Consider the following 22,865-nt stretch of genomic DNA (forward strand, 5'->3'; position numbering starts at 1 on the left):
GGAGATGTTAATGCAGATGAGGGAGCAACAGTCCTGGGTGATCTCACCTCCGCAGCCCTCTCCACAAAAACAGATCCGCGACTTTAAACCTTCCAGGCAGGCAGGCCTGTCGTCAGCCATTGCACCCTTTTCGTCAGATGCCCCCCGTCCTACCCATCCGTCCCCGCAGTCTTCCAACAGGAAGAGCACATCTGTTTCTGTTAAAAATCAAAGGACTCCTAGGCCAAATGAATTAAAAATAACGCCTCTGACTCGAACGCTGACGCCCCCTCGGTCTGTGGATAGTCTTCCTCGGTTACGGAGGTTTTCACCAAGTCAAGTTCCTATTCAGACTAGGTCATTTGTGTGTTTTGGGGATGATGGAGAGCCTCAGTTAAAGGAATCCAAACCTAAGGAAGAAATTAAAAAGGAGGAACTGGAAGCCAAAGGGCAGCATGTACATAACCCGGAAGAAAAGGAGATCAAGCCTCTTGAGTCAACAGTTTCTGAGGTCCTGTCCCAGCCCATCACAGAGACCATCCGACTGACACCAAGTGAGGACCAGCTGAACCCGCCCGCAGAGCCTCCTCCTAAACCTGTTTTTCCACCCGCTGCTCCTAAAAATGTTAATCTGATTGAAGTTTCGCTCTCAGATCTGAAACCACCTGAAAAGGCTGATGTAGCTGTTGAAAAATACGATGGAGAAAGTGATAAGGAACAATTTGATGATGACCAGAAAGTGTGCTGTGGATTCTTTTTTAAGGTAATACCAGTCTTCGTCATTTTGGGCATCATCAGTAGATGGGTTTGGTTTTAGTTAATGTGCACGCCTTTCAGTAGTAGTCCCTTTTGTTATGAGCCTGCCGCTAACCCTGAAATACATTTCGGGGCTCCCCTTGGTGGACTGCAGTAACATCCAAGCACACTGAACAAATCTTTCCTTCACCAAGGTCACGGTACATGTTTAGATGCGCTGTTTTGCTCCTCTGCCTCTCTTGCTTGCTTTCATAAAAGCCTTTTAAAAAACGTTGAGCTGTTTGGATCTCTTCAAAGAGTTGACTGTCAGTTTGTAAAAAGCACATAATTTGGCATCGTGTGTAAGTATATTTTAGATTTTTTTAAATTTTCAACATCTTTCCTTAATGTTTTGTTAAAAAAATTTTTAAGGGACGCCTGAGTGGCTCAGTTGGTTAAGTGTCTGCTTTCGGCTCAGGTCATGATTTCAGGGTCCTGGGATTAAGTCCCGCATCGGGCTCCCTGCTCAGCACGGAGCCTCCTTCTCCCTCTGCCTCTGCCTCCCCCTGCTTATGCTCTCTCTCTGACAAATAAATAAAAGTCTTAAAAAAAACTTTCAAAAAATTGACCAGACATAATCTTGCAAGGTGAAACATTTAAAAATAACATACAGATAGCTCCTTTAAAAGCACTGGATAAAGGTCTAACATATGATTCCTAATCTCAGTCTTGATATTAGATATAACGTACTATAGCCAGCCAACATAAATATTGAACAATATCACCTCTTGATGGTCAAGATCTTAAAATTTATCATAGATATTAGAAAAACAAGAAAAGCTTAATTAAAAATTTTTCTAATTATCCATTTTATTCATCTTTACGTTTTCCTGTATTTTCCAAATTACCTTTAGGAAAGAATATTTTTTTAATAATCAGAAACATGTGGGTGTGTTACTCATATTTCTTTTTTGAATTAAGGAACTAAAGTAAGATCATCTCTAATCCTGTCTAGCTCCACAATTTGGAACACAGAGGAAAAAGACAGTACTCAACAGCATCAGTTTATAATTTAAGATTTTAAATTGAAACCACAGTTCTACTGGAATAAAAACCCAGGAATATCAAAGTGATTACAGTCGATAGTTTTACTTTTTGTCATTTAATACTGGAAATTTGTAATTTATTTTAAAGTTGATCTCAGGGTGATTGTCCTTTAGCCCCTTTTAAAGTTTAGAAATTTGAATGTGAGTCATGTTTTGTCTCTTAACCATGTAAAATGACTAATTTTTAATAGAATGCTACTGTAGACATGAATAGATACAGTTTACTAATTTTAGAGACCCCAGCTACCTCTGTTTCTTGCAAAGAAAGGAGAACGGAAGGGAGAGAATGCTTCAGGGCGAAACAGGCGGCACATCTACGCCCTCGTGTCCACTCTGTCATGCAGCAGTGGTTTCGTTTATGGGATATAACCATGTAGCTAATTTTTGGGTACTTTTACTTGAGTTTTCTTTATTGAGCATGTATTTTAAATACAATTTTAATGAATTTTAAAAAATAAGTAATCTCCACACCCAGCGTGGGGCTCAAACTCATGACACTAACATCAAGAGTCACGTGCTCTTCTGACTGAGCCAGCCAGATGCCCTAGTGTGAATGCAATTTTTTAAAATTGAGGGAAAACTCCTTACTTTTAAGCTATTTATTAAGGTCCAAAAAACCTCCGCCCTTCTTTTTTCCTTTTTATGGTTGTTCTTTCCTAGGTTTTGAAAACATATTAAGTGCCCTTTGGCAGTTGATAGAACTGTTACCACTTTAATTCACTTTTTTAAAAAAAAGATTTGAGAGAGAGCACAAGAGGGGGGAGGGTCAGAGGGAACAGCAGACTCCCTGCTGAGTGACCTGAGCTGAAGGCAGACAGACGCTTAACCAATGGAGCCATGCAGGCCTAGGCGTCCCTGATTCATTTCTTCCTTCATAATTTCTGGAACAAAATGGAATAAGGATGACTAGATAGTTCGTATTTTCAGTTATAAATGTGACCACAATTGAAAATGAGAGTATTGGTGCCCACAACATTTCACGTTTTTCAATGAAATCCATGCTTAGGATGATCAAAAAGCAGAAAATGATATGGCAATGAAACGGGCAGCTTTGCTGGAGAAGCGACTGCGGAGGGAGAAGGAGACTCAGCTTCGGAAACAGCAGCTGGAAGCAGAGATGGAACATAAGAAAGAGGAAACGAGGTAAAGGCTACAGCTGGGCCGGCCCTGGATTTGAGCGCCGAGGGTGCGCTGCCGGGCTGTGCTTTCTCAGGGGTGCTTAACAGCCTGTTCAGACGTTTGCAGCGTATGGAGACAACTGAATTAATGCTGATTTCTGGTGCTTTCTACAAGTTAACTTTCCCAAAGTATTGGTCGCTTGTACATTTTAAAGGCATTTTAAAGTAACGTTCTCTAGAAACATTAATCTTAAATCTTCACTGGTTTTTACACACGTATTTTTTAAAAGCAGTCAAACCATTTTTTCCCAAGGTACTGAAATGTAATAATTCTCTCTTCTTGTATCAAAGCCATACTCCCCAGTGTCTGGTTTCTTTAGTGTGCAGAATAAGAAATGCAACCATTTGGTTTCTTAGGCGTAAAACTGAGGAAGAGCGTCAGAAGAAGGAAGATGAGAGAGCACGCAGAGAATTTATCAGACAGGAGTATATGAGGCGAAAACAACTGAAACTAATGGAAGACATGGATACAGTAATTAAACCCCGTCCTCAAATAGCAAAACAAAAAAAACAGCGCCCAAAATCTATTCACAGAGATCATATCGAGTCTCCCAAAACACCAATAAAAGGTCCTCCAGGTAACACAGCTTATTATGAAGAGTCTGTTCATAAAAACACCAGCCTGGTTTGTCATACTAACTCAACTGCGCTTTGGTATGCTAAATTGGGTACACGATTTGAGATGATGCATGCTCCTAATTTGGAAAACCAAAATGAGCAAATTTTTTTTTTTTTGACTTAAGTGTGTTATGTGTGCATGCATATATTCAGTAGAGCCGTGTGAGGGCTAACGCAGCCAGTATAAATACTAACCTAGCAGGGAGCTCTGCCCTCAGATGTAATCGCTCTGAATTGTTCATACCCTTTCCATACTTGTCCATTTAAGGGTAAACATTGTGTGCATGGAAATACATAAACATATTAGTCAAATAAGGAATACAAAAGCAAGAGTTCATGAGTCCCTCCTTTAAGACAAGAAATGGTCAAATGTCCAGATCTATAATTTTTGGAGTTGAGAGAATGTATCCTAAAACTCACACATACTCACTTTTTTAAAAAATATAAATTTTATTAAAACTAAACCCCATGGAAAATTTTAGAAAATTCCTATAGTTACTCCAAAATTGAGGAAAAATAACAACATAACATTGACTGTTTAAAGAGAACTCTGCCTTTTCTAGACAACAAAATTTTTTGATACCTAGTACTGGCTAAATTAATTAGTAAATTAATTTCCCACATAGGAATCAGATATTCCTAAATATATTTTATTCTTTTTGTTAATTTTAGTTAACTTTTTTCTTACAGTTACAATATCAATGTCTCATATTATCACTTTCCTTTTGGAATAAATCCTAACAGCAATTAGTTTTATTATTTCTTAAAAGTAGGTATACTGCTAATTTTAAATTGTGCATATATGCATGCAAGCATATTATGTGTTTAGATTAAAAGTAAAAAAGAAAAACTACGGAAGCTCAGTTTTCATATGCTGGTGTTATCTAATGAACAGACTCTTTTCTAGTTGCTCCTTTTAAATTTCTAATTTTGTTTTCATTCAGGATCACGAATTTATCGTGTTTTTTCAGTCTCTAGCCTTTCTTTGGCATCACTGAACACAGGTGATAACGAGAGTGTGCACTCAGGCAAGAGGACACCAAGGTAAGTCCGTAAGGTGAACATTTTTCACGGAAAAGAATGTTTCCAACAATTATGTTGTATTTTATAATAAATGAATCATAACACAGATTTTTATAGTTTAGCTAACTGGGACTGTTTGTGTTTCTGTTAAAAGAAATTTACGTATAAAGAGGCTATTCATATTTGGTTTTTTATCTTTTAGGATTTTAGGGTTCCTGACATTGATAAGATACTTTTCATAAACTATAAGACATTAACAGGAATTGCTGATACAGTTGTGGTAAAATCATAGTGTGCAGAAGTAGCACATTGTCTATATAAGTGCCAGCCTCTCTACTTTTTTTCCCCTAGAATAATTCCCAAGTAGGCTAACTTGGGAAAGATCCCTTTTGTACTGTCTCTGTGTAGATTAGAAACTGAAAGTCCTATTTCATTACATCACACTATAATACCCATATAGAAAGAGAATGTTTGTAGTGACAGGCATGAGTTTTGAGTTCTGATCTTTGTATCACCATCCTTTTGTAGTAATTGCCAGTTTTCATGTGGAAAAACATTCATCCTCTCAGTGAGCAAGGATGTATGGAGTGCCTGTTGCGTCCAGGCACCTGGATATTTAACTTGAATAAGGCAGTTACACCATCTTCTGATTTTTAAGCTTCTAGCTCTGTTTTGGTTGGCACTTTCACATGTACCCCTTCTACCCCCAAATATTCTTCTGTTTGAGACATAAAAAATGTTTTATTTACCATTTAGATCCGAGTCTGTAGAAGGCTTCTTGTCTCCAAGTCGTTGTGGCAGTCGAAACGGGGAGAAGGACTGGGAAAATGCATCAACAACTTCTTCGGTGGCTTCTGGAACAGAATACACAGGTCAGGGTCTGTATTTTTAGAGAGACGTTTTAATTTAACACAGTCATGAGAACAAATACAGGCTATCCTAACGAAAGTTTCATGGGCTCTTCTCTCAGTCTAGACATGGGGGAGGTCTGATCAAGAACACGGAGTGCAGATGGTCCCTTTCAGGGAGGGCAGTTCCAGTGATACGGTTGCACCTAGGGAGGTAGTTGACTTGTCCCAGATGAATTGAGATCAATTTCTTAACAAAAGTAGCAGTACCACTTAACACCTCATCCCTCTGCTACTTTAAGATGCTGACCATATCTGTGTTGTGGTTTGGGTCTGAAGAAGTTTTAGAGAGGTTCTGTCAGGAATACATAGGTCCTGAGTACCGAGAAAAGGCTAGAATCCACAAAGGCCCCTCTAACATTGGGATTTCAGGTATCTAGAGTTGTGCTTCTTTAAAATGTATTAAGCTGGGCGGAGGGGGGGGGGCACCTGGCAGGCTCTATTAGTGGAACGTGCAACTCAATCTAGGGGTGGTTTGACCCCCATGGTGGGCACAGAGCCTACTAAAAAAACAACAACAACAAAGTGTTAAGGGGCTCTAAAAGATAAGAGGACTGCATTGGATCTGGGAAGGCATCCAGCCTCACATCAGATCCTCTTCCAGCCTTTGTCTGGGTGGGCATTACTGAAATAAAAGCAAATTGCAGAATAGAATGTAAGACACTTGTAAAGAAATGAAGCAGGAGAGAAAATGAGAAGGGATGTGAGCAGCCACTGGGATCTAAAGTGGGGGGCACAGGAGAGCATGTAGGCGGGAGCAGGGGGCAGTGGAGACTGCCTCCGACCTCATGTGACCTACGGAGGCCTGAGGAGGTTAGAACTTGCTAAATTCCCATGTGTACTTTACTCCGCCTGTAGCCAGTTGGATAGCCGTTAGTGCTGGGGATTGGATGGTATTTCCTTGTTTTTCCCTCTGCTTCTCTATATAAGTTCACCTAACAAGCATCTGTGCCAGGCACTGTCTCAAACCTAGAGCTCCAGAGTCGCAGCGGTGTGCTAGACTAGCTCCTACCCTAGGCCTCTTGAAACTGTTAAACTTCCAGGAATTGTGCAAGCTGCAGAGCCATTGGTACCTGGATACTAGCCACGGTGGGAGTGATTTAGATCACAGAAGGAGGTAAATGCTGCCAATCAGGGCCAATTTTCCCCCAGAAAACTGGTTTCTCAGCTCACTATGGAGGGTAAGGACAGTCCTTGCCTTCCAGGACGGCGTTCGGTTAGTACGAAGTAGAGTCTGCACTGTCCTGCCTTCCCAGTAGGAGTGTTCCAGGAAAATGGCAGAAGGTGCTTCTGTTGCTTTGCAGACCGAGGAGCAGAACTGGTTAAAGGAAACAAATGGTTAAAAAACTCAGATATGTGGATGAAGAAAAAGATGAAGCTTTTTCTTGTCTTTTTAAAAGCTAGAATTACTCATGGGCCCATTCTGCTTTAAGTTCACCAGTAACCTTAGCAGACTTGAGAAAGAAGGTGAAGCAGACAGTGTGGCAATTATGACACCGTCTGATTTCCAGCACTACTGTCTCGGAGCATCCGTGGGAACACCCTGAAGATGTATCCCTGTGTGGATAAAACAATGTTCTGATTGGAGTATAGCCACTCAGAGGCTTTCAGGCACAGATTTTGACTTTTTCCTCAATATAGGAACAATTATATCATTTAAACATAGTAGTATTTCTGACTTAGGAATGGTATTTTTATTTTGCTGCTAAATTCTTACCACAGGACCAAAGCTCTACAAAGAACCCAGTGCAAAATCCAATAAGCACATAATACAAAATGCTTTAGCTCATTGCTGTTTGGCTGGAAAAGTAAATGAAGGTCAGAAGAAAAAGATACTGGAGGTAAGCATGTTTGCATGAGGATTAAATCTGACAGCATTCTAAAATTGTAGGGGTCTTCTCTGCTACCAATTCAAGAGAAAATACCCTGCATCTCCTCCTAGGATTTCAACAATATATAAACTTTCAAATAGAGTTTTAGAAGACTACGGACTTAATTAAGACTAAGATAGACTTAGATAATAATATAAAATTATAGGTTCTTTTCTTGCCCAGAGCTAATTGTTTATAACGTAATTTTCCTTTTTTAAAATGAGGCTGTATCACAAAGTTGAAAATCAGTGCCTGGTTTGTTAATGGTTGGTTGACTAACATCCAGATTTAGCAGATATTTCATCCTGCACGATGATAATATCCACACAGAGCCAACAAAACCTCAGAAGTGAAGTGTTCGCATACATTAATTAAAGCGTCCTTTCATAATACACATTTTATTCTGGTTCTTCAGAATTTATATTTGAAATCATGTCATAATATTTGACCAAGATTGGTTTATATCTGTTATGTAAATTTTATACAGTGAAATGTTTAAGAGTTTTTATTGTTTTTTGTTTTTTATTCTGAAGGAAATGGAGAAGTCAGATGCCAACAACTTTTTAATCTTGTTCCGGGATTCAGGCTGCCAATTCAGGTCTTTGTATACTTACTGCCCAGAAACTGAAGAAATTAATAAATTGACTGGGATAGGCCCTAAATCTATCACTAAAAAAATGATTGAGGGACTTTACAAATATAATTCTGACAGGAAACAGTTTAGCCACATACCTGCTAAAACTTTATCTGCCAGTGTCGATGCGATTACCATTCATAGTCATTTATGGCAGACCAAGAGACCAGTAACACCCAAAAAACTTCTACCCACTAAAGCATAGGAGTTGGGAAATACTTGCTTCAGAACATTCGTGGTAAATTTGCACTTCATCTTTCCTGCCTATAGAAGATCTTTCTAATTGCCAACAAGACTTTTATTAATTGAAACTGAACATTAAGCTCTGTTGTCATGAACAACTGGAATGTAAGCCACAGTATTTTGGAGTGCAGAAGATTCTCACCTAGGTGGTAAGTCCAAGTGATGAAGGAAACATTCGGATTTGCAAACGGAGATGTTCGTGGTCGGGTTCACCTGCTTGACCTTAGACACATTGAAGCACTGAATTCTCATGGACACTAGTTGGACTTATGGTTGAAATACAGCTGAGATTACAAATTAGGTGTTTTATTTGTTCCTTTTTTTTTAACTTTTTAATGTACATGCTTGTCTTCAGATGGTTTATTTTGCTGTTTTTCTCTCCTGGGGGGTTATTCTGAGATACCTTTGTATTTTGTTTCATGTGAAGACCACGAGTGTAGGAAATGCGCCTTCAGAGGTAACTTGCACCTTTCTTATGATGCTAAGAGAAACACTAGTGTTTAGTTTTACAATAACCCTCATGTTTTAATGGTGTTAGAGCATTTGCAAGAATTATTCTAAGTATTTACAATTCTGTATTTATTATTCACTCAAGTATTAACATTTCTCTATTAAATAAGAGGAGGTATTGTAAAGAGCTGCTAGTAGGTTCGCTTTAAACCACATGAGCTTAACCAAGAATATGTTATAAGAAGTTGCTGATTAAATCAGTGCTGTTTTTACACCACTTCTGGCCAACTCAGAATAATTTAGATTGTTCTTTTAACACAAAAGGCTTTCTATCTCTTTTAAAGTAAGTCACTTTATAAGCTGGCAGGAGTGAAGGACACTTTGAGAGTAGTCTTTCAGTCTGAAGATGTAAGACTTCCTGCCACATGGTCTCAAGAGGTCTTTACATTATATTTATAACTGATATAAAAGTTATATTTAGAATTTTTAAACATGTACAAAGGGCTACATTTTAATTTTAAAATAGCTTCACATTATTTTACTTATATTGAGTTTTTCTTTTTTTATCCTTTTCAAGTGGAACAGCTTAAAGTACACACTTGAAATCTTCTCTACATGATCTTTATTCCTTTAACAATGTATATCAGAGGGTTAGTTGGGGAAAAACTTCATTCTCAGGAAAAGACTTGAATGATTATGTGACCCTGTTATGTTTCAGTGTTGTGACAACTGTGTAAACGTAGAGGGGAGAGACAGTATTGTTTCATAAATGAGATGCGGGGTTGGTTTTCTTTTGTGGGAAGTAGAGACTAAAATATATACATTTCTCTGAGTTGTTTAGAGAAATAACTAATATCTCATATGATGTATTTACTTATTTTAAAAGAGAATAGGAATGAGATGTCCCTGAACTGTACTTTTCTATTATTATAAGGCCTTTAGGCATCAGTGCATCTGGGTTATCAACATTTTCTCAAATGCTGTCAATATTTTACTGTAATTTATGTTCTTATATTTATGTATATTTGTTAAAACTGTAAAAAAAAATTTCACAGATTTTTTTCCAATACCTGTGCAAGATATACGTGTAGCTCAAAACTATTTGTGATCTGCTGTTTGCATGTAAGAGACCAGGATATGTAACTCTTATATTTTAAGTGTATACATACTGTGTATATAATATATGACTATTAAGAATGGGGACTTGCACATTTTACCTTTCAGACAACAGTTTCTATCACAGAAGGAGATGACTGTCAGATACATGTTTAGATTAAGCCTAGTTTAAAAAAAATAGTAAATCTAATCAAAATATGGTAAATAGTCAAAAGGAGAATTAAGAAGCACTTTACATTACTAAATTTGTTCTTTTCAATCAAATTTCCCTTATCGAATCAGCCTTCTTTGTGATATTACTTGGCCATTAAATTTTTTTAAATTGGATGCAAGACAATGGAGGAACTATTTAAAGCTAAGACCACCCTTTCTTAAATTTATGTGTGTCCAACAATGGATGTCCATAATGTCTAAAGGTAGAATGTGAACATTGCCACAAAAGTTCATTCCTCTCAGTATATTTTACTTTATCAATATAGAAGGAATATGGATATATTTCTTTAAGTCTGCAGATTTTTTTTATTATGGTGCAGCTTTTTAAAAAAAAATTATGTTTTAAAAATTCTACAAATGAAAATTATGGCATTTCATAAAGTCTGGAGATCTCCATCAACCTTATTGAAACACACTGGTGCTTTCATCGTTAGAGGTCAAATTATGATGATGATTCAGTTAAGTTTGCCAAACACTTGTCGTGGTTTCCAGTGCAGCCTGTCAAATTCTGTTTGACGCAGCTTTGGAAAGCTTTTAATTCCTCTTGACTTTTCAGTTTTGTTTTAGAATGACTGTTACAGTTTTTATTTGGCTGTTTAAAGCCAAATTCAGCTTTTTAATTATGGTTTCATGGACACTGTTGGGCAATGTCCAGTGTATGATGTGCTTACCTGTCCACTCTAGAGCATTGCTTACAGGTTTTTAAAGATGCTGTGCTGTAAAATACTGTCATATTTGCTATTTCCTGGTACAGTGTAGTTTTTCCCCTTTCATTTGAATAAAAGCATGGCACCAAATGACTCCTTTTCTGTTTCTTGAATTGTGTTTTTTCCCTAATACTTGAACTTGGGTGAACTCATCATATAGTTTTCCTACCTCTTAACATGTGTTTAAATGTAACAAACAGTTTGAATATTCACAAGAGGAAACTTTTGATAGTAGTAGACATCATCTGAATACTGACTTAGACTTCTTAACATTGCCTTAACTTTCTGTGCTTAGCTCAGACTATCTACATAGTGGTGTATAAGTGTTTGTGCTCATGATACATTCATTCTGTCCATGTTAAATCCCTTTTGGTGAATGATTGATTAAAAGGTGCCAGAATTAACACTTTATACCTTTGAAATTGAATGGCGAATGAACTTACTGATCTACAGTAGCCAAAACAGTTCTTGATTTACTGTTTCACTTTGATTTTGCAGATTATATTCATTCAGTCCAGAGCAATTAAGATCTAATAACAAAACAGCACAATCTTCATACACAATCACATGCCTGAAGCAGTATCTGCTGTTGCCAAATACAAGTGGGGTTCTCTCCCTTTAGATCCTCTGATGGGGTGCCCCAGCTTCAAACAGAGCTGTACTTCCACGGTATTTTATAGTGCTGTAATTTTCAGAAATATATTTAACTGTAAGACTCATGCAGCATTAGAGAAGTCTACACAAACCACGGTACCCTAGAACCCACTCATAATTCGACAGTGTGTTCCCTGATCCGGCTGCTTGATAGTTCTCAAGTAAGCAGGGGGAGGGATGCTTTCTGGGCAGCTCGGTCAGTTACGGGTCTGCCTTTGGCTCGGGTCATGGTCCCGGGGTCCTGCGATCAAGTCCTGCATCAACTCCTTATCAGGGAGCCTGCTTCTCCCCCTGCTTGTGCTGTGTTGCTCTGACAAATAAGATCTTAAAAAACAAAAACTAGGCAGAGGAAAATGTTCTGTAGTGAATAGGAACATTTTTATTTTGTAACCTTGCACACGGAGAAATAATAAAGAATAACATCCAGCGAAAGAAAGGTAATACTCTGACCTAGGAATCAGGCATTGGAAAAACACATCTATAAACTGAGTGTGAAGTTCGCTTATCCCTCAGAAGTATATCGATGCTTAAAATATAGATCTTATCTAGGGCACCTGGGTGGCTCAATCGGTTAAACATCCGACTCTTGGTTTCGAGTCAGGTCCTGATCTCAGGGTCGTGAGACTGAGCCTGGTGTCAGGCTCTGCACTCAGCGTGGAGTCTGCTTGTCCCTCTGCCACTCCCCCTGCTCACGAGCTCACTCTCTCTAAATAAAATCTTTAAGAAATATATAGAGATCTGTATCTCCTTAAATGGCAGTTTTGCTTTTAAAAGAAACAATTCTGTATCATTTGTCTGGGTTGGTACTTCCCAACCACTCTTCACATAAGGCTATCTAGAATCTAGTTTCGGGCGTCTGCTTTTGGCATCTGGGGTACAGGCCTTCTAGCACCTCGGTATTCCAAGTCCAGGTGCGCAGACAGTGAGAAGTAGTTTGTGCACGTGTTTAATGTCACTGTGGTGTCTAACTCAAGTTACCTCTATCCACAGTGGCTTCTAGTTAGGTCAGAAAAAGAAAAAAAAAACGAGTTCTTTCACTTTCCATTGAAGAAGATAAAAGCAAACAAGTTAAAAAAAAAAAAAAGTTTTAAGACCCGCTCAGGCTTTTGTTCTTTTAACATGGTAGGCACAGCCACTGTGGTACTTAAAATACGGATGTCTCCTGCTCAACCTCAGTCTGTTGTCCTAGGCGGCCGACCTGTTCCTTCAGTAGCACCTGTCGGCGTTAGAAGCACGCCAGGGCGAGAAGACGCGCAGGACAGCGCGTGTGGGCAGCGCCGCTAGGTCACAATTCAGCTGCCGTGATTCCCGGCCCCACCCGGTCAGTCATACTTCACGGTTTGCACGTCTATGTGAGAAAGCAACTGTGGCTGTCAACCCTCAAGCAGTAGAAACCCTTCACTTTAATAAACTGCTTTATGCCCGTCTGCGAAGAGATACGGAGCCCTCCGTTTCACAGGTGGGGATGATCAAGCCTCACGGGGCAGCCGCGGCCGGGGCACGGCGCTAGGACGCGGCAGCATCGCCGCCGGAGTCGAAACCCGACTCCACGCCCCTTCGCTGTGCTTCACAGTGCACGTCTTCCACTGCTGTGGCTGTTGTGGAATAAAACTGCCTGAAGTCTGATCATTGTGCTGGTTAGTAACACATTCACCATCGATGGACAACTGAGAACTTGTCGTTAAAGTGGATTTTGTTCTCTTGCCTAACAACTGTAACCAGCATCAACACAACAATGGCTAAGGTCAGACTCGTGGGTCCCCATCCTCGTAAACATCTAGAGTCCTAAGAGAAGAGGGATCTCCATCCAGTACAGATGTGGTAGAAAGAAATGAATTCTGCTAACGGGTTGATCAAATTTACCCAGGAAACAGTAATCAGGTGCAAGAGACTAGGTCACAAAGACTCGGGGGCTCTTTTATCAAGGAGCCGCCCGTCTTGAGGCCAATGCGGTTAGACCTTTAGAAGCATCTGATAAACTCTACTCTCCAACAGAGGTGTGGGCCCGAAGCACGGGGCACATGAGCCCCTGATGAACAGCTAAGAGGTTCTTGTTAAGCGTGCTCACGCTTACCCAAACTGACTTTATAAAGAACGTAAGACTGTGTTGCATCGTCAGCCGATAAAGGGTCCATCCTAGTTTTCTTCAGACTTGAGTTTGGAATTGCAGAGACATCGTTCTGGTGATAGAGCATTGAAGGCCTACTTTATAGGATTGTCGACATCTGACAAAGCTAGCTGACTGTACACTGTGTCCTCTTCCCTTTCGTAGCCAGAGACAGCTGCATTGCCCTGTGTTTGCTGCTCTGCTGTCCCCTCCTACCACGTAGAGAAAAGCCAAGTTTGCAGTCTCATCAGAGGGCTGCCGTGGAACACGTGGGAGGACCACGGATACATCTGTGCACATTAGGCAGGTCATGCTTGGATTCTTTCTCCTGACATTCGGGACCTAAGTACAGTAGGTATTCAAAAATGATCTGTCAAATGAATAGTGTAAGGAGGACTGCTTAGTCCAGATTCGAAGTCACACCCAAAACTTCATGTTCTGCTAGGCCACCACTGATTCCTACTGTAGATATTTTTGCCCTAAGAATACAAGCCCCACATTGAGTTACCTGGTCTGACTCCCTGTGCTTTACACAGACCATCCCCCCGGGACCCAGGTGCAGCTTGAAAATTCAGACCATCGGTGACCGTGGTGCAGTGGTGGTCCGATTCCCCCACCTTCTCTTCTAGCTCCTCGTGGGCCCCCCACCCCCAAATCCTGGGCCAATCCCAAGGCTCAGTTCTTCATGCCCTGCTCAACCTCTACCTCCCTTCTAAGGCAGCCTTCAATACCAGCTCCGAGCGGGACCTCTGCGCAGAGCCTCCATCTCCAGCCCGAAGGCCCCCTGCGGCCCCCACTCCCGCGCCTGACTGCCGTCTCGGCCTCTCACCTGGAAGGTCCACTGTCCCCAACGCAACCTGTTTTTTTCTTTTTTTTAAAGATTTTTATTTATTTGACAGAGAGCATAAGCAGGGGGAGCAGCAGACAGAGGGAGAGGGAGAAGCAGACTCCCTGCTGAGCAAGGAGCCCGACTCCATCCCAGGACCCTGGGATCATGACCTGAGCTGAACGCAGACACTTAACTGACTGAGCCGCCCAGGCATCCCTCTTTCTTTCTTTCTTTTTTTTTTTTTTTTTTTTTTTTTTTTTTAAGATTTTCCCCAACTCAACCGGTTTAAAAACCAAGTGTCGACCTCCTAGTAAAACCAACTCCTTCCTGGTATAAACCTAGCTACCACGGCTGGAACCTTGACGGTCTTCTCTTATCCTTCCTCTGTCCAACACGGAGGGCACCTCCTTCTACCTGCACGACCACCAGATCCTGTCCGTGTTCACGCTTTCCAGCCGTCCCTCATCCTTACTGCCACCAGCCTCGTGCCCAGGCGCCACAAGCCCCTGCTCAAACTGCCAGAGCTTCCAACTCGTCCTTCCCGAATTCCACTTCTCCCCCACAAACAGCGCTGCCCATTGGTACTTGATTTTCCTAAAGCACTGCATTCGCCCTGTCCCCCCACTAGTCAAAAACTCCCCGGGGCCTTATCACGGCCGTGGAAAACTCAGACCCCTGAGCTCAGCATTTAAAGCGCTCACAGGCTTGCCGCAACTTGGCTTTCAGCAACATCGGAACATCTGATAGCCGAACATCCAGCAGGCATACCAAAGCTCAGGAAAATTTGACGTTTCAAAATAACTCATCGCAGTAATCATGAAAAAAATCAAACTGTAAGGACTTTCTTATATTTATCTTACAGTTCCTTGTTTTTGTTTTCGGTTGCAGAGAGGATGGGGCTGCGGTGTTGTGGTGATTTGTGACCTTCTGGTGCTTGGGACCGCTTACTCCTGTCCTTCACGTCCCTCCTTCCTGTAACACAGACCTCTTCAGAGGGGCTGGCCTGCTTTGACCTTGCTAGAACGCAGGATAGCACAATCGGCCTCACGTCAGATATTTGTACATCACAGCTCATTCTCTCCAATAATGTGTGAGCTGCTTGAGAGGAAGCGCTGTGTCCATAATGTTGCCCCAGCGAGGGCTTGCCCCGTGGTAGCAAGGGGCTGTTGGCACAGTCAGTCTGAATTGAAGGTGACCTTAGAAACTGGTTTCACTGATCCGTGTCAGAATCGCGGCAGCGTGTGGGGGAGTCCCCATCAACCCACAGGGAACACTGCCGAATTCCTGCTGCAAATTACGGAAAATTCGCACTAACTTTCCCATAAGCAACTTTCTGTAAGATCACTGAAAAGTAATTGCAAGTCCTAGTTTAGAAGCTTCTGTGGGCAGAATAATTACAAAGAGAAAAATGCTACTTCCTTTCCAAACAAATTCTGGGGCCATTTTTATATCGAGGGACTTCCCTACTGCCTTTTAAGTTTCTGATGGGTTTGTTCTGGCCTCGAAAAGAACCTCTGAGCTGTGCAAACCTGCAATGGAGGACAGATGGGAGCCTTACTTTCCTTGAAAGCCACACTCTTGCCCTCACCCTCCACTTCCATCCTAACTCCTCCCCCAGGCCTCCTAAAGGCCAACAACCAAGTCTGGGGTACATCCCAAGACAATCACACAGCTGCGGGCCATGGGCTTTCGCACTGACTCAGCCCTCAGCAGTGTGGGCTGAAGCCCAAAGGCTCGTGGCTAACTCAGGTGCTGTCTTTTCCCAGCCACCCCATATTTAGCACCCGAAAGTTTCGGAAATGATCGAACATCTGAAACATTCTGCGAGGCCTCTGGCATCCAGGGTGGGGCCCCTTCCCTTGTGTGTGCCCTCCCCTAGGTGGTGAGGCTGCAGGGCAGGGGGCAAGAACTGTCGTTGCCTTCCTTAGTCTACGGCTCCCTGCCTACTGACCCACCCACCCACACAGAGGGTCCCCTCTGGGGCTCAGGGGTTGTGGTCTACAGGAAACCTCATCTTGGCAACCAGTCAGTAATAGTGAATAAAACAGAAGACTCCCCATTCCCAATTCAGTACTTATCAAGAAGGGGTGTGGACACACAAGGACACATGGTTCTGTGAGGTTTTCCTCCCACTCAGGTCGCCATTACTGCTAACCTCCCCGTCGACCGCAACTGAACTGGCGGAATGCCACCTGTGTGCTTGTCAGCAGTTTGTCTGCAGCCTTGTCACCCTGTGAAATTCACTATCTGTGACACCAGGTCCAGTGAACTCAGGTTGTCCAAGACTTGAAAAGCCCCCAGATGGGGATAATCTCTTTCTGGATTCCGAGTGCAATTCCAAAACCATTTACTGCTCACCCACTATGTGCAGAGAAAGCCTCATATCCTGGAGGGGAGGAGGGGCAGCGCAAGCAGGGGAGTCCGGCGGCAAGACAGGTGGAAAGGAGCAGTCCTCCATGATGCAGCCCTGGCCAGGAGTGCTGGGGGTGCAGGTGCAGAGCCCGTAGAGAAGGGACGGCGTCTACTGGATGCCTGCTCCCCCCCACTCGGGGACAGGGCCTTCACTGCATTGGGGCTAACAGGATCTCCACAACACCCAATCAGGTAGATGCAGTCACACCCATTTTAAGAGGTGGGCACTGGAGCCCAAGATCACACCGCTGTCAAGCTATAAAGCTGAATCAGAAGCCAGACTCCTGTCATTAATAATCTGACTAAAATTCTGTTCATTCACTGACCACAAGCAGACACAATCACATACAAGATACGTATTTAATAAACTCGACATCTGTACAGGGAGAACGGGGTTTTTAAAATATATATATTTTTAACCTAATAGTGTTGGGAAAGTTGGATAGAAATCTAAAAAAAAAAAAAAATTACTACACTTTGGGTGGATTAAAAAAGACACTAAAAAATTATTATTATTTTTTAAAGATTTTATTTATTTATTTGACAGAGATAGAGACAGCCAGCGAGAGAGGGAACACAAGCAGGGGGAGTGGGAGAGGAAGAAGCAGGCTCCCAGCGGAGGAGCCTGATGTGGGGCTCGATCCCAGAACGCCGGGATCACGCCCTGAGCCGAAGGCAGACGCTTAACGACTGCGCTACCCAGGCGCCCCTAAAAAATTATTTTTTAACAAGAATACAGTTAAATGTTTTTAGACCATTAAAGAAAAAGTAACACTCTAAACTCTGGAATTGCTAAGACCGATAAACTTGACTATATGAAAATATGAAACCAAAAATAAAGGGAAAGAACCAAGAAGAAAGTCTGGAAGAATATTTGAATTATATGGGACATATAAAAAAATACAGCAGATAAATGTATGAAGGACATGATGAGACATTCACATAAGAATTAAGTACGAAGACTTTCAATCTTATACTCAAAAAAATGTACATTAAAATGAGGAACCATTTGACCTCATTACCTATTAAAGTGGAAAAAATATATCTTACTGATGAATATTTCTGACAAGATTGCATTGAACCCAAAAACTCTCATGATGCCGGACACTAGTCATTATAAGCATCCGTATGGAGCCACTTTCATAGCCCTTGACCTTCACAAGGGCATTTATAAGAAGAGCGTGAAAGAAAAAGTTCGTAAGTGCAGTTATTTGTTACAAATTTCTATGACGGCAAAAAAAAATACTGGAGAAATCCAAAATGTTCAAAATCAAATTATTAGAAACATTAGAAATATAAGTATTAGGCAACATAGAAAAATGTGGATTTATATGGCATTAATTGAGACAGACTATGAAACAGCACATTCTAATTACTAAAGACTCTGAAACTGTTGTGTTAAAAAAAATATGTAGAGAACCTCTGAAATGGAATGTGAAAAAAAATAGAAAATCCAAGAATAATGGGAGTACAAATAGATTCTGTCCTCTGGTTGGAAAGAAATTCACCGAAATGCTACATATGGCCGTGCCGCCGCGCCAGGACTGGGTGGACATACCCTATTCTACAGTCTACAATCTGCTTATATGGCCTTTATGATGAAAAAACCAAATATAATGTTCACAATGTTTCCTAAAAGGTTAAGATCATGTGTACAGAAAAATTAAAACTGGGGGAAGAAGCTGTAAGAACTTACATATATAGCTCATAAAGGGACAGAAATAAAATAAACCCATTCCTAAATATTAGATATTTATTTATTAAGTGTCTCCTCTGTTCTCAGGCTTGTGCCAGTCGTGGTGAGGGACAGAGAGAAGCTCTAGGGGCAGGGCAAGGCTGACCCACATAACAAAGTCGGTCCAGAGAGAGGATCTCGGGGTCAGAGAAGGCTCCTGGGGGCGAGATGGGGAAAGTGGGAAGACCACCTCTGCTCTGCTCTGTTGGCACCTGTCAGAGGGTGCCAAGATTCTCGGGGAGCAGGATGAGTGTTCTAGTAGTTGACGTGGTTCTAATCCTGGGGGGAATCCCCCCCCCCCCCGAGGAGGAGAGAGAGCAGAATCGTAGAGTGGACCTTCCTTGGTCACTGAAAGTTGGATAGAATCTATCCAGCTCTGGCCTCTGAGGCTTCCTCCCATCCAGACAGGTTCACAAAGGCCCACAGGGCTCAGCTGTGGCACAGAGAATCCACCATGTGCTCTGGGCCACACGCTTCCCTTGGTATGAGACCACAGCCCCAGGAAGCAAGAATCTCTGTGTTTTTAATAAACAACCTACTTCTCTTTCCCCTTCAACCCCCTCCCTAGGCTTCCCTCTCAGTCCCTTGCCCCATTCTTCTTTTTCACCTGGCGGTTTCCTGGCTGTTCACCTCTAGCTTTCACAATCACTCATGCGCTCCGTGCCCCAGACTGACGTGTGCCCGAGGGGAAGTGAAGTCCAGAGGCACCAGGCCTGTCCCCGATCGCCCCCAGGCTCTGGCAAGCAAGCACTGCCCCTGCTAGCCTTCTAGGGAAGGAGGCTGCAACCCCCTATCCCCCACCCCAGGATTGTGTGTCACTCATCAGACATGAGAAAAACTGCTCTGAATCTCCAGCAGCCCCTACAGGTTCCCACCGTCCGGCTGGGTCTTCAGAGGAAACTCAAGCCTGAGGGCTGGGATGCCCATGGACGGACGGGCCAGAAACCATTCATTACCCGGCCTCTCCTCTGGCGTGCCTGTCCGCCTCTTGTAATTGGCCGGGGGGAAACAATCTTGACAAGAATGGCCTGGACATGGGCATGCCCAACTCTCCTTAAGCTTTCCCACTCCCTGGGGATGCCCATGGACCACAAGGACCTCAAGCTAGAGTGACCTTATGACGCAGTTTGCCCAGAACAGTCCTGGTTTATGGCCCAAGCTAATTACCATAGACCCTCTTGCTCTCAGAAGTACCCGGTTTGGATCATACATTATTTCATCACTCGACCTCGAACCAACAGGAAACAGAGCACCTACATGCACAGGCCTGTCTGTGCTCGCTGAGCCCAGTGAATGGGACGGCATTCATAGAGTTCCCAAACACAGCCACCCTAGGCCCATCACCGACTCCTCCCTGCTGAGACCCACAATGTTACAATGATCTCTTGATCCTCACCCTTCTGTCCCCACTGCCAGGAATCTATTTCAGATGCTCCCGATCCCCCCACAAATAATTACAACAGCCTACTCTGGGTCTCCTTGGCCTGACCCTCTACCCTGCCCAAGCCACAGTTCTGCCAGCGACCTTTTCAAAACAGATAGAGGTCACGCCCTCCGACAAATGTTCAGTGGCTCTCCACCAGCTACAGAATGAAATCAAGATCGTGCTGGGACCTGCTCCCTGCTACCTTTCCTGCTTCCTCTCCTGCCACCCGCTTCCCACCCTGGGCTCTGGTCACACTGGGCCCACGTCCTGCTGCTCTAATTCAGCCTCCAGCTCCTCCCTGGACCTGCACTCAACGGTCATCTCCTGGAAGGTCTTCTCTGATGTACTCTTCCCATCAGAAGTAACTGCTCTTTCCTCTAACCTCCAGAGGACTTTCGCCTTCATCAGTTTGACTTCTGGCACGCTGGCCGTCGTGTATGCTGCATCTGTGTCTGTCCCCCTGCCCCAAAAGCGAGCCTCTAGGGTCAAGAATGGCCTCTCTCTCACAATGCTGGAAACACTGCCTGCCCCACGAAGGAGCTCATTGTTAAGGGAACTCAATCAAAATTGGTAACCCACCTCAAGTTCTCAACACCAGAGTGCCCACCAGGGTCAGTCACTCATTCCCGGTGACGGCGTGGTGGGCTCTGGGCGGGCACACACACAGAAACGTTGGTCCCAACACAGTATCTCCTGGGAGGGATGTCTGCTAAGAATTCGGACCCAGAACAAAAGCAAAAATTAACCATCAGAACCACACCAAAATAAAGAGCTTTGCACAGCAAAGGAAACCATCAACAAAATGAAACGGCGACCTACTGAACGGCGGAAGATATTTGCAAATGACGTATCCCATAAGGAGTTAATATCCAAAATACACAAAGAACTTAGACAGCTCAACACCAAAAAACCACAAATAATCCAATTTAGAGAATGGGCAGAGAACCTGAGCAGACATTTTTCCAAAGAAGACATCCAGACGGCCAACAGACACATTACAAGATGCTCAACGTCACTCATCATCAAGAAATTGCAAAATTAAAACCACCACGAGGGATCACCTCACACCAGTGAGAACGGCTAGTATCAAACAGACAAGAAATAACAAGTGTTGGCGAGGATGTGGTGGGAAGGGAACCTCTGTGCATTGTTAGCGGGAAGAGAAACAGGTGCAACCATTGTGGAAAACAGCATGGAGGTTCCTCAATAAAAACAGAAATACCATACATTTGGGTATCTACCCAAAGAAAATGAAAACATTAATTCAAAAAAAAAAAAAAAAACTGCACCCCTGTGTTCATTACAGCATTGTTTACAATAGCCAAGATATGGAAGCAACCTATGCTCACTGATAGATAAACAGACAAAGGAAATGTGCATATATGTGCTCTCTATTCTATATATGCCCTAATTATATATATTATATCCATATAATATATATAATGGAATATTAATCAGCCATAAAAAAGGACCAAGATCCTGCCAAGCGAAATTTTCAGAGAAAAGCAAATGTCATTTGATTTCACTCATATATATAATCTAAAAACACCAAAATGAATAAGCAACAAAAATAGACTCATAAATACAGAGAACTGGTGGTTGCCAGAGAGGAGAGTTGGAGGGTGGGGAAAACAGGTGTAGGGGATTAAGAGGTACAAACTTCTAGTTATAAAACAATTCCCAGAAATGAAAAGTACAGCCTAGGGAGTATAGTCAATAATACTGTAACCATGTTGCATGGTACCATGCAGACATTAACTATACTTATGGTGGTAAGCACTATGTAATATATAGAATTATCAAATCCCTATGCTATACACCTGAAACTAATATAATATTGTATGTCGATACTTCAATATATAAAATTAAAAAAAAAAAAGGATCTGGACCTAACTGGAGTCGCCCAGAGTCCTTGCTGTAGAAACAGCGCACCAAAATAAAAGGCTTTTGCACAGCAAAGGAAACCATCAACAAAATGAAAAGGCAACCTACCGAATACCAGAAGAAAGGGTACCTTCTGGAGGAAGGGCAAGCTTTCTTTCACCCATCCTCTCAGGGGCCACGACCCCCTGCAAGGTCAGGCGTCGTTCCCATCCTTTCATGAATCCTCCCCTGACTCGGTCAGTAAGGGATCTCATCCTCCACTAAACTTCTGACTCCTCATTAAAAACTAAACTGCTGCTAAATGAGGTACCATCTTGAGTCATCTTCTGCCCTGAGTTTACATCTGTGTTTGACTTAATAGGTAGATTGGACCAGATGAGGGCAGATAGAGAAGAGCTGGGATTAAATCCCAGGCCCCTCTCCTTTTCTGTCTGGATACGTCTTTCTCTCTAGCTTAAAACCTTCCCATGTGGCTCCAAGAGGACCTGATTTGGTCAGAAAAGCCACTCTTTGAGTTAGGACATTTAGCCTGGCGCTTCCGGAAGCTAACAACAGCTGGAGAGCTCTGTTGGCCAATTCCTGATTAGGAGGTAGGCCCCCAAGTGCGGGCTCCCCCATTCACCCCGACCCCGTTGTGCACCCCACAGCAGAAACCCTTTTTCCTAGAGAACAGGTGAACCCGCTGCAGGCTGAGACAACCCTACCCGCCCCCCCAACAAAACCCTCAGCCGGGGTTCTAGCCCCTCACCTCTAATAAAACTAGAGAAAACAACCGCGCGGAGCCTGGTTAGGAGCCCAGTGAGGGATGCAAACAGACAGGGGCTCTCGGGCACCCGCCACCTCTTGCAACCTGACGTCAGACGGCTCCCAGTGGGAGGCAGGGCAGGTCTCCCAGCCGCAAGGACCTTTCCTCAAAGAACCCTCGAAGCCTCCTCGGCCGGCCCGGGTCCCGGCCCTTCCCCGGGACCAGCCCCAAAACGTAGGCCTCTACCCCAGGAGCCTGCCCCTCCCACACCACCCCCTCCTCCCTCACCTTC

The 22,865-nt window shown here is 42.9% G+C and overlaps 1 protein-coding gene and 1 long non-coding RNA gene across 4 annotated transcripts in view; one reads left to right on the forward strand and one right to left on the reverse strand.

Moving 5' to 3' along the window:
* The window catches only part of CAMSAP2 (calmodulin regulated spectrin associated protein family member 2), a 110,595-nt gene extending 99,721 nt beyond the window's left edge, over positions 1-10,874 (forward strand). Inside the window, 7 exon segments of the mRNA XM_008685103.2 lie at positions 1-742; positions 2,827-2,963; positions 3,356-3,576; positions 4,588-4,660; positions 5,396-5,511; positions 7,270-7,388; positions 7,952-10,874. The exon segment at positions 1-742 is cut by the window's left edge and continues 5 nt beyond it. Coding sequence (XP_008683325.2) covers positions 1-742; positions 2,827-2,963; positions 3,356-3,576; positions 4,588-4,660; positions 5,396-5,511; positions 7,270-7,388; positions 7,952-8,257 — 1,714 coding nt within the window. The 3' untranslated portion in view covers positions 8,258-10,874.
* Positions 1-22,808, reverse strand: part of LOC103657701 — a 37,221-nt gene extending 14,413 nt beyond the window's left edge. For 2 of the 3 annotated variants that reach the window (XR_005836423.1, XR_005836421.1), the window contains exons 1-2: positions 6,621-6,757; positions 5,389-5,493 (exon numbers count right to left, since the gene is read on the reverse strand). This is a non-coding gene — a long non-coding RNA (uncharacterized LOC103657701). Of the gene's footprint in view, positions 1-5,388; positions 5,494-6,620; positions 6,758-22,576 lie in introns of those variants that run through there. The other variant, XR_005836422.1, reaches the window with a different exon arrangement.
* Between the last annotated feature and the right edge of the window lie 57 nt (positions 22,809-22,865).

The sequence above is a fragment of the Ursus maritimus genome, unplaced genomic scaffold, assembly GCF_017311325.1.
Source record: "Ursus maritimus isolate PB19 unplaced genomic scaffold, ASM1731132v1 scaffold_2, whole genome shotgun sequence".
Lineage (NCBI taxonomy): Eukaryota > Metazoa > Chordata > Mammalia > Carnivora > Ursidae > Ursus > Ursus maritimus.